Below are 12,925 nucleotides of genomic sequence, written 5' to 3' on the forward strand. Positions count from 1 at the left end.
GAGCAGGCAATGCTCTTAACCTCTGAGCCATCTCTCCAGCCCCCTATCCCCTAAACATTTAAGAGTAGTTGCAGACTTCACCCAACATGCTTCAGTGTTTTGTTTCCTACACACACACACACACACACACACACACACACACACACACACACGGGGTGAGGGGTATGGCCAGGCCATGGTGACCCATACCTTTAGTCCCAGCCCCTGTCTTAAAAAACCAAAAAGGAAAAAAAAAAAAAGATTATATGAAACTCAAGAATTAAGTAAGTAAGCATTTACTAGCCACCCATGAGTCAGTGACTGGTGGTCCCCAGTGACTTCCTTTCTGAACGTTGTCCCCTTGACACTTGGCCTTTGGCCTTTTACCTATCTTGTTGGGGGTTAACAACAGCAGTCATGTAGAATATCCCTTACCCTGGTACTGTGATGTTGATTCTTGGACATGCGTTGTTGTGGCTTTGTCAGCGATGGTGCAGACCTGGGATAGGGGCTGCTATGTCTTCTGAGCCCTGTCCTCCTCTTGCCGAGGTTAACCGTGACACCTGACTGACACCGTGTGACTGAGTCCACAAGGTCTATATGCCTCATCACACTTCACACTAGCTTGAACATAGAGCTTCCTGGTTTACTCTGTGGGTCATGATTGCTGCTTTTCTGATTTCTGCTCATACACTCAGACTTGGAGCCCTGTAGGAGGCAGCAGGAGCCCCATGGGTGGCCTCTGTGTTGACCTGCCCCTTACTGAAGGTACTTTCTTACTCTCGGCCTTAGCCGGACACTTGAGAGTTTTCTTTTTCATTTCTCTCTTTTTCTTTCTTTCTTTCTTTTTTCCCCGTGTGTGTGTGTGTGTGTGTGTGTGTGTGTGTGTGTGTGTGTGTGTTTATTTGGGAGATGTCCCTTTTTGTTGTTGTTGTTTTGAGATAGAGTCTGGATAGCTCTGACTGGCATGGTCTAGAACTTGCTAGCTTTGAACTCATAGAGATCTACTTGCCTCTTGCCTCTTTTGAGTGCTAGAGTTAAAGGCTGCACCACCACACCTGTCATGTGTGTTTTTACACATATTTGTATGGAAGTGTGGACATATGATTCCTTGGTGCATTGGAGGTCGGAAACCAGCCTTGGGTGTCGGTCCTCACCCTCTACCTTATTTGACACAAAGTCTCTTGTTTCTCCGTTGCCTGTGCCAGGCTACCTTGCATTTCAGAGCGGAATCTCCTGCCTTAACCTCACATCTCCCCATAGGCATGCTGGGATTGCAGACATGCACTATCACATCTAGCTTTTCCAGAGTTCCTGGGATTTGAACTCAGGTCGTTGTGCTTATGTGCAAGGGCCTTACTCACCAAGCAATCTTATCAGCCATCATCACAAGTTGTGCATTCCCCTCACATTTCAGAAGCCAGTGGTGATGTGGGATTCCCCTCTGCATGCTGTGAGGTGTATCTGGCCTAAGTCATAGTGGCCTGAAATTGTTGAGTGCTGACTTTGTGGTGACTGTGTGCCTTATCCAGTTCACGGTGAGCATTGGGAAGAGGCTTTGTGCAGTAGAAACAGCATCCCACAGAAGCCCTGCCATGTTGGGTGTTCATGGCTGTTAGGATGTGTCACGCCAGTCTACTCAGTAGGCTTTTGCATCTACACACACACACACATCTATTGTAGACCTTCCTGCAGGGGGAGTTCACAGTGTCTACTGAGTATAAAGTCACAGTGTATTCTGGTCCCTTCTGTCTGTGTTGGTGTCTTTCTTCTCCAGTTGTGAGAATCCTGACTCCCACTGTTCTTAATAACCCCCGTATTGACTGCAGGCCTTGAGAGCTTTCCAGGTGAGCCTTGGTTTTCCCATCTGAGGTACAGGTTGGGTCTCCATTCCCTGTCCTTGGTGTGCTTGTCCTATGGCTGGTTCCTTTCATGTTTCATGGCTACCCCGTCTCTGGGTGTCTTGCTTGTCACTTACCTCTTGTCTGAGCTTCTACTCTAGGTCTCATGTTGGAAGTACTCAGCCCTTGGGAAAGGTTTTTGGCTGCCAACATTAGACATGTGGGAACGTGAACAAGGAGCACGAACCTTTTCACCCTTTCCTTCCCCAGTTCACCACCAGTGTGTCTCCTCACACCTGAGTGTGTTGGGCTTGGGAGTCACTAATCTTTGGTTTGTCCCCCTTCCACATTCTAGTCCTGACGTCCCTGCCTGCCTTGGCTGTGCCACCCTCCACCCCCACCAAAGCTGTCTCTCCCACCGTGGTCAGCGGGCTGGAGATGTCAGAACAGCGGAGCTGGCTGTACCTGGAAGAGATGGTCAACTCCTTGCTCAGCACAGCCCAGCAGCTGAAGACGCTGTTTGAACAAGCCAAGCAGGCAAGCTCATGCAGGGAGGCTGCTGTGACGCAGGCGAGAATGCAGGTTGATGCAGAGCGAAAAGAGGTGAGCTCAGACCTATCGCTGTATCCATCATCCTCCCCGGTCCAGGGATAGCATGATTCCTCTGCTGCCCACAAAACTCACTGCCCCACTGTTCTGAGAAGGGAGATCTGGAAAATAATGCAAACGAAGGTGGCAGACACTGTCAAAACATTTTGGGTAAGATTGGCGTATTCAGCAGGGAAAACATTTTTATATATATCAACCATTTTTGAATGCATGCTATTCATATATGTTTCCACATTCAGGCTATCTTTATGTAGTAAGACATGTCTCATTTAGCCTGAGCACAGTTTCCATCTGCTGTTGCAGTGCCCTGCCTCCTGTCAGCCATGGAGGGTGGCGTGACCTTGTGACCACCATGTTTTCTGAAGCTTCCTCGACCCCACGGGCCCGATGCATCCTTAGCATCAGTTTCTCAGAATCAAATGACTGTTAACATTTTCTGTGGGCTTTGGACTTTTGTTTTAATTGGGACAAAATTCAGCCCCAGTAGAGTGCTATATCCTAGTACAGGGTCCACGAGCTTTGGCAAACATCACTCTGAGGACAGCCACTACAGTGGCTCCCAGTGGCATCCTCTGACCTTCCTACCCTTTATACCCATCCTGCTATATACATGAAATTAAAACTCTCATACACATAGCATTTTAAAAATGTATTAACAAAAAGAACCCATTAGCCATCATTTGGCTCAGGTGGCTGGGCTTGTGTGGAACCTAGGAACGCAGGAACAGACCTTGACTGCTGGTTTGTGGTCAGAGTCACATGACTGGTGGGAACAAACCAGAAGGAGGTAAAGAGCCCCCTCACCATCTGCTCCTGGTCCAGCCCAGCATACTTGATGACAGCTTTGGTAAATGTCCTGGCCCCAGCAGCTGATCTCTGAGTTTTTGTGAAGTGCTGGGTTCTAAGCTAGAACTCAAATCCTTTGAGGACTGGCCTTGTTAGCAACTCAGTAAGCATGGACTCAAAATCCCCTCTACACACAGATCCTTGAATGTACAAGGTGGGTGGGGGAGACTCATGGTCAACAACTCAGATGGCTTCCTTTTTAACTGTAGGAAGTGTGATTTTTCTTGAAATTGGCTGAAACACTACCACCTAAACACAGCAACTGGCATCAAAGTGAGCTTGCATTCCCCGAGCCCCTACTCTGAAAACAGTCTCATGCCATCAGTATTTCCTTCCTTCCTTCCTTCCTTCCTTCCTTCCTTCCTTCCTTCCTTCCTTCCTTCCTTCCTTTCTTCCTTTTTCTTTATGTTTTATGAGACAGAATTTCTCTGTATCGCTTTTGAGCCTGTCCTGGAACTCACTCTGTGGACCAGGCTGGCCTTGAACTCAGAGAGATCTGCCTGCCTCTGCCTCCCAAGTGCTGGGATTCTATTTGCAAATAGTCCTGTTTGATCACAGGACAGGAAGTAGAAGTTCAGAAGGCAAACAGTGCTTCTGTCTGAGTGGGAAGACCATGCTAGGACTCTTTCCACTTGCGGTGTTTGGACTAGGACAAGCTGAGAAGCCTCGCTGAGGGGCTCTCAGGAGAGACTGCAGCACTAACAGAGTTAACCCTTAGGCGGATCCTAAGGCTGCCAGCTTTTTTTTTTTTCTTCTTCACCGTCTTCTTCTTCTTCTTCTTTTTTTTTTAAGATTTATTTATTTATTATGTGTACATCATTCCTTCCATGTGTGCCTGCATGCCAGAAGGGGACGCCAGGTCTACATTATAGATGGCTGTGAGCCACCATGTGGTTGCTGGGAATTGAACTCAGGGACTCTTGAAGAGCAGTCAGTGCTCTTAACCACTAAGCCATCTCTCCAGCCTCTAAGGCTGCCAGCTTTGACGTTTTATTTGGAGTTTTAGAAGAGAGCAAATTTAGCTTAGCTGAAGCAAATCATTACAGGATTTTGTGTATGTGTGTGTCTAATTAGATCTGCAGAGACTAAACAGGGCAGAAAAGCTCATGCCCTTGCCTGTCAAGGGCACTGTGTCCAGCAGCAGCCGAACTGGCTGAGTAGCCGCAGGGTCTTATATTGACCACTGCATCCAAGAGCCTTTGCCTATGTGCTGAGCAGTTCAGAGGTACAAGTACAGGGGTGGCCCCCGTGAAGGCCCCTCTGCTCAACCTGATGAGGAGGGGCTCAGACCCAGCGCAGGAGCATGGCCCTCACTATTGTCTTCCTGGCCGCTGACCAGAGATGCCACTGCTCACCCCTGAGTCTCCAAGGAGCTCCTGAGGACCTTCTGTACAACAGTGGGGCAGCCTGGGAATGTTGGCCTCATGGCCTCAGGAAGGAGCGGTTCCCAGGGACTGTGTGTGAGACAGTTAGTACATGCACCTGCCCAGGGGGAGACCTACACAGACAGCTAAGTGTAGTGGTGGCACACGTGTTTGTCCCAACAGGGAATGAGTCTGCATAGCAAGTGCAGGCCAGGCAGGCTACCATAGAGTACCTGGCTTTCTCCCACATAGGCAGCTCAGCCAGCCATGGCCCTTACTGGGGGTTTCAGTTTGATGTCTAGTAGGCAGCTGGGGAGAGAAATCCATGGTAGTTTTGCTTGCTCTTGCCTCTAATTAGATACTGCTAACTCAACCCCTTGGTCTGTGTCTGCTGGCAGTCCTGCTTTCGGATGAATCTTGTGCATTTGAGGTTTTCCTCTTGTTTCAGTTGCTTTGTCTAGGAAATAATCACGCCTATCCTCTGATTCGCTTATGGAGTCCCCACTCGTTGGAACATGCTTTATCAGTGGTGCCGAGGGAGTTGTTCAAGACTCCCTTTTCATGGCCAGCCCTGCAGTGACCAACCACTGTAGGAACAACCTCTAGGCTTCTGTCTGATCAGGATGGATGTCCACTGGCCCATCATCCATGATCTATTAGGGTCTCTAGCCTGGCCCACTTGGTGTATGTTGGTTGGTTTTCTGTTTCAGCCAGCAGACAGCTGTCCTACTTTCAATCTGCAGGCTTTAGGCATGCGTGTAGGCCAGGATCTGGCAGATTCTTCCAATGCCCAGGTGCCAGTCACTGCTTTCCTCTCATCCTGTGTAACCTGTGGAGGCCAAGCTTGCAGAAGTAGAGCTGCTGCTGCCTTAAAGAGACAGGCCCCAGTGCTGGAAAAGGAGCTTTTGGGATTCTGTCTGCCTGTGTCTGAAAGGAAGAATGTCCTCTACCCTAGCCTGCCCCATACTGTACTTCATACTGCACTTCTGAAGCACTGCTCAGAGAGGGAGTGCAGGGTCCCCTCTGTGTCCTCTGAGGACAATTGGAAGTGCTACTCCAGAGTCACCATGCTGCCTGCAGCGTGAGAGGCGCCCCCGCAGGCATGTTTCTGACAAATAGACACTGACAGTGGAAATCACCCTGAGAATTGATACACAAGCCCAAGATTCCAGGTAGTGCACCCCATCTTTGCCTCATCTACACTGCCTTGCTATGTGTCCTGCATTGAAGATGCAGCCATCAGGCAGAGCTTAGATGGGACGCAGTTGTGGACAGTACCCCAGTACTGCTGCTTTCTGACCAGGGCTACGGATAGTCAGAGCAGCCCACGGCGCACAGCTGTGGGTGTTGGCTGTAGTTCATCTTGGCCAGCAATCTTTGCCCACTTCTCTCTAGGCCTAGGGCCTAAGCACCATGAAGTCTGGTCCTCACCGTCTCATTCACACTTCACCACCACCTGGTGACGTGGGGCTCTTAGACAAGTGCGCACACACCTTTCTTTCTTGGTTGCTATGTGGCCCAGGCCCTGCCTGGAACTTGCAGTTCCCCTGCATCTGCCTCCCCAGGGCTGGGACTGTCTGTGTATGTCTTATATGCTTTTAGTAGACTAGAAAAATGAGATGTGGCAGCAATTACATGTCTATCTTCTACCCACTTCTCCTGCAACTTCACCAACAAGCATATCCACAGAAGCAGTTCAAGTGCTTGACATGCTGAAGATGGTTTAGATCAACAGTCTATAAACCGCTGGTGAAGGAGGCAGGATTAGGATGGAGGAGGGCTTGTTGTCCTACATGGGCTCTTTGCTTCCCTGTCCCACAGGAAGATTGAGTGAACCTGCCCTGGGGTATTGTGAACAGATGTATCTGAGGATCTAAGCAGAAGGGCTGGTCAGAGATCTGAGGAACACATGAAGACTCGCATTGGAGGGAATCGGCTCCATTTTCTCTTGGCTGTCATCTGAGTACTTAGTACTCAGTTGTAAGACCTTGGAGTCAAGATGTGAGAAACAAAAACCTTCATTTCAAAATAAGAGTACAGGAGACTGAGATTAACAAGGGTGAAGCAGATTTTATTTATTTAGTTAGTTAGTTAATTAGTTAGTTAGTTAGTTTGTTAGTTTTGGCCTTGCAAAGTCAGGACTCAGCCAAGACAAAAGGCGAAATGACTGACGTGCAGATTTGGTACAAAATAGTGTTTATTCTAGTCCCTGGTTGCAGCTCTCTGCTCCTTGAACTTCTCATTAGCTGGGCCCTTCGGGGAGGTATACTCTTTCTAGTGTCTTGTGTTGTTCCCCCCTAAATTGGTTGCTTGCCCTGTTAGTTCAGGACATGAAGCCTTATCTAGTATATGTCCTGAGGCTCAAGATTCCTCTCTTTTTGGTCCGTGGACTCAGCCCCACAGCAGACTGCCTGTGACTTCTCAACCCTAGCATGAACTGAGAGCTGGGACAAGCATGTGACAGCTGCCAGCTATGGAGGACAGGGGCCTAGTCTCTAGGAGCTCACACTGAAAATGGACTGTAATTATTAATTACTGAATTCATAGATTTCTCGAGAGGTGAAACGAGCACTAAGAGATAAAGGCTCCAGGTCTGAGACCTGTGTGTGGCTCCTAGGACCCCCATGGTGGAGAGAACGCCAGCTCCTCTGACCTCCACACGTGTACCATGTCACGTGTGCCCAAACACGCGTGTAAAAGTAAATGTGATAAAAAGCTGAAAGCCTTTACAGAAGAAGCCGAGAATAAATTTCTGTTCAAGGCAAGCCCGGTGTGTAAAGTGAGTTCCAGGCTGGCTATAACTAGGTGTTTAGGGACAAGGCATTGAACCACCCCAACATGTGCAGCTCCCAAGTTCAAGTTAGACTTAAAGGTCATTTACTGAACTGATGGCAAATACATTATAGAGATTATTCCTTGAGTGGTTTAGGGTTAGTGAACATTTTATAGGTAATCTTTTCATCTTATTATAAGTTTGGATTTTTTTCTGAGAAATGGCTCAGTTACCTGTGATGTATAATTTGTGTAATTTAGAATTGAGGATGCCTAGAGCAGTGGGTGGCATAGCTGCTCGCTGTCCATATTCTTGCCACATTGTAAGCTGACCCTGAAGCTGGCCCGGGTGCGGTGCCATGGGCATTTCACGTCTTCTGAGACACAGGGCTTAGGTACCCATTCCTTCTGAGGCAGAGACCAAGGACTCTGCCTGTTGGCAGTTGTTAGCCACGTGCTGGGGCCACAATGCCCTAGAGATAGCCTCATATCTGAGCCTGCTCTTTGGACACATGCCCCAGAGGCAGTCCTATGGCCTCTTCGCTGAAGATCACTGTGGTGATTGTCTGCTGAGGCCCATTCATGGAAAGCCACTCGCTGGTTCCGAGGCTTCCATAGCTTTCTAGGGAGCTCAGAAGGGGCTTCTCCGGGTCACTCTGGCAGCACAGATGGGTGTCGCTGCACCTCTGCTGGCATGGTGGGAGGTTGTTTCTGAAAAAACAGACTGATCTTGGGGTCATCTTCCATTTTTTTCAGAAAAGCTGCAGAATTAGTACAGAGGGTCCCTGTGACCACCCCAGGCTGTCCTCCAAGAGCGTGTCAATCATAGCCCCTTCTCCTGCCTCCGAACACAGCTGCCAGCTCCACAGTTGGCACAATGGTACCCCAGCACAAGGAGGGGAGGGCTGTCCTCCACGAGCGTGTCAATCATAGCCCCCTTCTTCTGCCTCTCCACAGTCGGCACATGTGTTGCTCCAGCACACGGAGGGGAGGGCTGTCCTCCCCAGCTGCAGCTGCGTAGGCCTGCCTGCTCTCTTGTTCTCTGAAGAGTCTGGCAGGTCATCGCCGCACATGTTAGGGCAGGAAGAAGACATTCTGTCTTACCACATCCCTGTATTCAGTTGCAATCCTTGCAGCCTAGGCTGGGGTGTCTGCCATTCTCTGCTCTTTTTCTGCACACTGGGTCACTGCTCAAGTTCGCTTGGGGCTCTCCCGGACGGGAATCAGGAGTAACCAAAGACTCTTCCGACCAGTTTATCTCCCACACTACTGATCTGTCTGGTCACATATTTCTAGCAGAGTGAACGTGCTGATGTCTTGAGATCTCTGGTTGTAGCCAGTGCTGCCTCCTTAGCTTCCACGTGTCTGGACCCCCTCCCCACCCCTCCCCGATGGTGCCTTCCCCGACTCTGGTCTTCCAACTCTACATGGCTGTGGACTTTTTTGCAGTATTATTCATTCAGAGTAGAGGCACGGTCTCGAGACTCAGTTCAGTGCTAGAGGCTTAGGGAACTGACTCACTGCCCAGTTCATGAGTTCTAAAGGGAGTGAGGTAGCTGAGGTTCCGCAGGTGGGAAGGTGGTGCTCACAGTGAAGAGCACAGAAGAAAGCTGAAACTCAGAACAAGAGCCTACAAGTAATTGTTGTGTTTCCAGCATACCCACAAAGACAGCGGTCGAGCAGACCTGAGTAGCATTGCGAGCCCAGCAGTCACATCTGTATATTGTATATGTTGGTCACAGCAGGCTGCTGCCCATTGCCCTACTAGCATGGGTCCCTTCAGCCAATGTGACCCAGCAATCCACACAGACACCCTTCCCAGTCCTGTAGCCGAGTCTCAGGCTTTTGGTTTGGAAAGGGTTTGTTGATAGCCAGCTTGCAGTTGCCAAATGCCATACAAAATCAGGCATTTCACAAAAGTCAGTCACTGAAAGTTGTGTTCAGCACCTCAGTTTATTAACTGTTCTCCACTAATGTAGCTTTAAAAAAAATACACAATGCTGGGCAGTGGTGACACATCTTTAATCCCAGCACTCGGGAGGCAGAGACATGCAAATCTCTGTCTGTTCAAGACCAGCCTGGTCTACAGAGCGGGTTCCAGGACTGCTAAGGCTATACTGAGAAACCTTGTCTCGAGAAACCAAAAAAAAGAAAGAAAGAAAGAAAGAAAGAAAGAAAGAAAGAAAGAAAGAAAGAAAAAAGAAAGAAAGAAAAGAAATACACGAAGTGTTGGGTGATAGTGCTGTTTCAGTGACATGACCCTGAACAGCAGTATGGGGGAAGGAAGCCTTAGTCACCACTGGGGATCCTAAGACCCAAACTCCATACCAGAGTTGATATGCTCGAGAGGCCCAGAGAGACCGTGGTGTGCCCAATGCTTGCTCCGCTGCCTGTTTGCAGGCTGGGTCCTCAGGCTGTCAGGAAGTGTGCCCGAGGGATGAGAACGTTCCCCAAATTGGGTTTCTCTATCCACACGGCTGGAAGGGAATCTCCTTGGAGTGGACACTGATACGTGTTCTGATACCTAAACTCTGATGTTCTGATGCTTGGCACAGGGCAAACTCAGACAAAGGGCGAGGCCAGCTCTGTACAACTGAATGACGCGGGGATGGACACGGTCCATAAGGGCGTGCCTACTGTCTCTTCGTCATGGGAGCTGCCGTGGAGGCTAGTACCCGCCGTGACGCTGATACTTGTTTGTCCTTCTTGCAGCAGTCCTGTGTCAACTGTGGCCGGGAGGCCATGAGTGAGTGTACCGGATGCCACAAGGTTAACTACTGCTCCACATTCTGCCAGCGCAAGGTAGTGTGCCTGCTTACATGCCTGCATTGCCTCAGCCCTTCCTCTGCTCTGCTGTCCTGTCCAGGCCTAGACAGGTGGACTCACTCCAAGTCCCTAAGGACCAGAGGGACAAAGTCTCTTCAGAATCCCCAACACCCTCCCTCACCCACCCATACACCTTGTTGGGTCTGGGACTATCCCTTCCCCTTTCTGCAGGCTCCAGCTGGGTCTGTGAGGGGAGAAGGCACATGAGAATCTGTGTGCCTGTAGTTAGACCTGCTCACTGGTAGGGACTCCATGTTCTCAGGGCCTCTCACCGTGTCCTAGCTCAGCAGGCCTCAGCGCACTGTGAGAATCATTGTCCACTGTGTCTTTGTTTATGTTATTTAACCATTGGCTCTGGGAACATTAAAGAGGGTTTTTGTTTTTTTGTTTTGTGGGGTTTTGTTGTTGTTGTTGTTTTGTTTTGTTTTTGGGTTTGTTTTTTTGTTTTTGTTTTTTTGTTTTTTGTTTTTTTTAGGTTTTTTAGTTTTTCGAGACAGGGTTTCTCTGTGTAGCTTTGGAGCCTGTCCCGGAACTCACTCTGTAGACCAGGCTGGCTTCTGTCTCCCGAGTGCTGAAAGTAAAGGCGTGTGCCACCACCACCCGGCTCTTTTTTCTCTTTGAGACAGGGTCTCATGTATTTCAGGCTAGAACTCTATGTGTAGTCAAGAATGACCTTAAAGTAGGCAGGCACTCCACAGCTGAGTCATACCTCCAGCACCCCAGTCCTCTTTTCCTTCTTAGACAAGGTTTCATGTAGCCTAGGATGCCCTTGAACTCCTGGTCCTGTTGCCTCCTTTTCTCTAGTGCCTAGATTTCAGCGGGCATGCTACACTCCTAGCATTAAAGGCGGTTTTTTGGATGTCTAATTTTTTGATATTATGACGTGATATTGTCAGCTAAAAATCCATACTCAAGAACTATATAATCAAGTTATCAAAGTGGGAATGATGCAAAAAAATTTTCATGATGTTTTAAATAAGTTTGTTTTGTGTTGGGCTGCATCCATAGTTAGCACAGGGCACTAGCAGCCTGTGGACTGTCAGCTGACCGCTTAGAACCTCATCAGAACCGCTAAGAAGCCTGGCACTTCTTACCAGGACCACGTTGGAGCAGTTAGTAACGTCGTCATGTTTACTTTCCCCAAGTCATCAGCCCATAGTTATCCCAGGAAGTGCCGTGAAGCATGTGGTACCTGGTGGTTGTGGCCACCATTCTGACCTCGCCACTCTCCACGTGTGAATTCTGTTCTTTGTGCCCTACTGACTTAGGGGCTTATTTTTTGCTTAGTACAAGTTTTGAAGATGTAGGAATCTTAAGTTCCCAGGCTAACAGCTTAACTTTTGAAAAGCAATGAACCATTTAGGCATCTCTCTAACCCCAAGATTTATTTGTTTTTATTTTATGTGTGTGAGAGTTTATCTTTATGTACATACCCCACGTGTATAGTATCCTTGGAGGCTAGAAGAGGGTGCCAGATTCCCTGGAACATCAGTTACACGCAATTGTGAGCCACCATGTGGGTGCTGGGAATTGAATCCAGGTCTTCTGCAAGAGTAACAAGTGCTCTTAACCACTGAATCATTTTTTTAGTGTCAAGACTGATTTTCAATTCTGGCTTTCTTTCTTTCCTTTTTCTTTCTTTCTTTCTTTCTCTCTCTCTCTCTCTCTCTCTCTCTCTCTTTCTTTCTTTCATTTTTATTTTATTTATTTATTTATTTAGAGGCAGGGTTTCTTTGTGTTGCCTTGGCTGTCCTGTAACTCTACAGACTAGGCTAACCTTGAACTCACAGAGATCCACCAAGTATCTTCCAAGTGTTGGTAGGTGTGAGCCACCACTGCCAGGCCAATTCTGGCTTTTCAAACAATGAAATTTAGATAGAATACTTAGTATTTGTTAGTTTGTTTTTTGTTGTTTTCTTATTCAGAATTTGAGATTTCAAGAATCAGCCTTTGCTAGGCAGTGGTGGTACACGCCTTTAGCTCCAGATTTGGGAGGCAGAGGCAGGCAGATCTCTATGAGTTCAAGGCCAGCCTGGTCTACAAAGCTCATCCAGGACAGCCAGAGTTGTTACACAGAGAGACCATGTCTCAAAAACCAAAAAAAGAAAAAAAAATCAGTTTTGGATATATGCAATTTTGCTAAAAGGCCTGGATGGAGGCTTGCTGCTTGTTTAGAGTGGACGCTGGGGTGTGCCTTGGGCTTCCTCACCCATGAATGACCCATTTGTTCACTTCACAGAAGAAAGCATCTGGAATTCCCTGGGGACCTGGCCAGGGTCCACAGCTCCAAGGCACCATGCCAGTTCATACCAGTTAAGGGGGACAGAGTCTAGTTGTGTAGGTGGCTGCCAGGGTCTGGTGGTTGTCTGGGCCTGGTGCATACAGTTTGCTGACCCACACTGCTTCGGTTATGTGGATTTTATTACTTGGGGCAGCTTTTTATTATGAACATAAGGCAGGCCTTTCCTGAGGTGACCCCTCACCTTCAGGATGTACTCTGCTGGGCCTTTCTCTCCCCCTCTCTCCTGCCCTCTTTTGTGTATGTATACAAATATCACCCTCACAGTTATGCTATATCACATTCAAATTTATTTGTTTGTTTATATTGTTAGTCTAGGCTGGTCTCAAGCTCTGTCTGTTCTCACGTTTCAGCCTCCTGTGTGCTGGGATCACAGATGTGCGCCACTG

General features: G+C 48.4%; 1 protein-coding gene across 1 annotated transcript in view; it reads left to right on the top strand.

Moving 5' to 3' along the window:
- Positions 1-12,925, top strand: part of Deaf1 (DEAF1 transcription factor) — a 28,123-nt gene that overhangs the window by 14,416 nt on the left and 782 nt on the right. The window contains exons 10-11 of the mRNA XM_085693338.2: positions 2,176-2,423; positions 10,124-10,213. Of these exons, the coding sequence (XP_085549464.1) occupies positions 2,176-2,423; positions 10,124-10,213 (338 nt within the window). The remainder of the gene's footprint in view (positions 1-2,175; positions 2,424-10,123; positions 10,214-12,925) is intronic.

The sequence above is a fragment of the Myodes glareolus genome, chromosome 7 (genome assembly GCF_982192425.1).
Source record: "Myodes glareolus chromosome 7, mMyoGla1.1, whole genome shotgun sequence".
Classification (NCBI taxonomy): Eukaryota; Metazoa; Chordata; class Mammalia; order Rodentia; family Cricetidae; genus Myodes; species Myodes glareolus.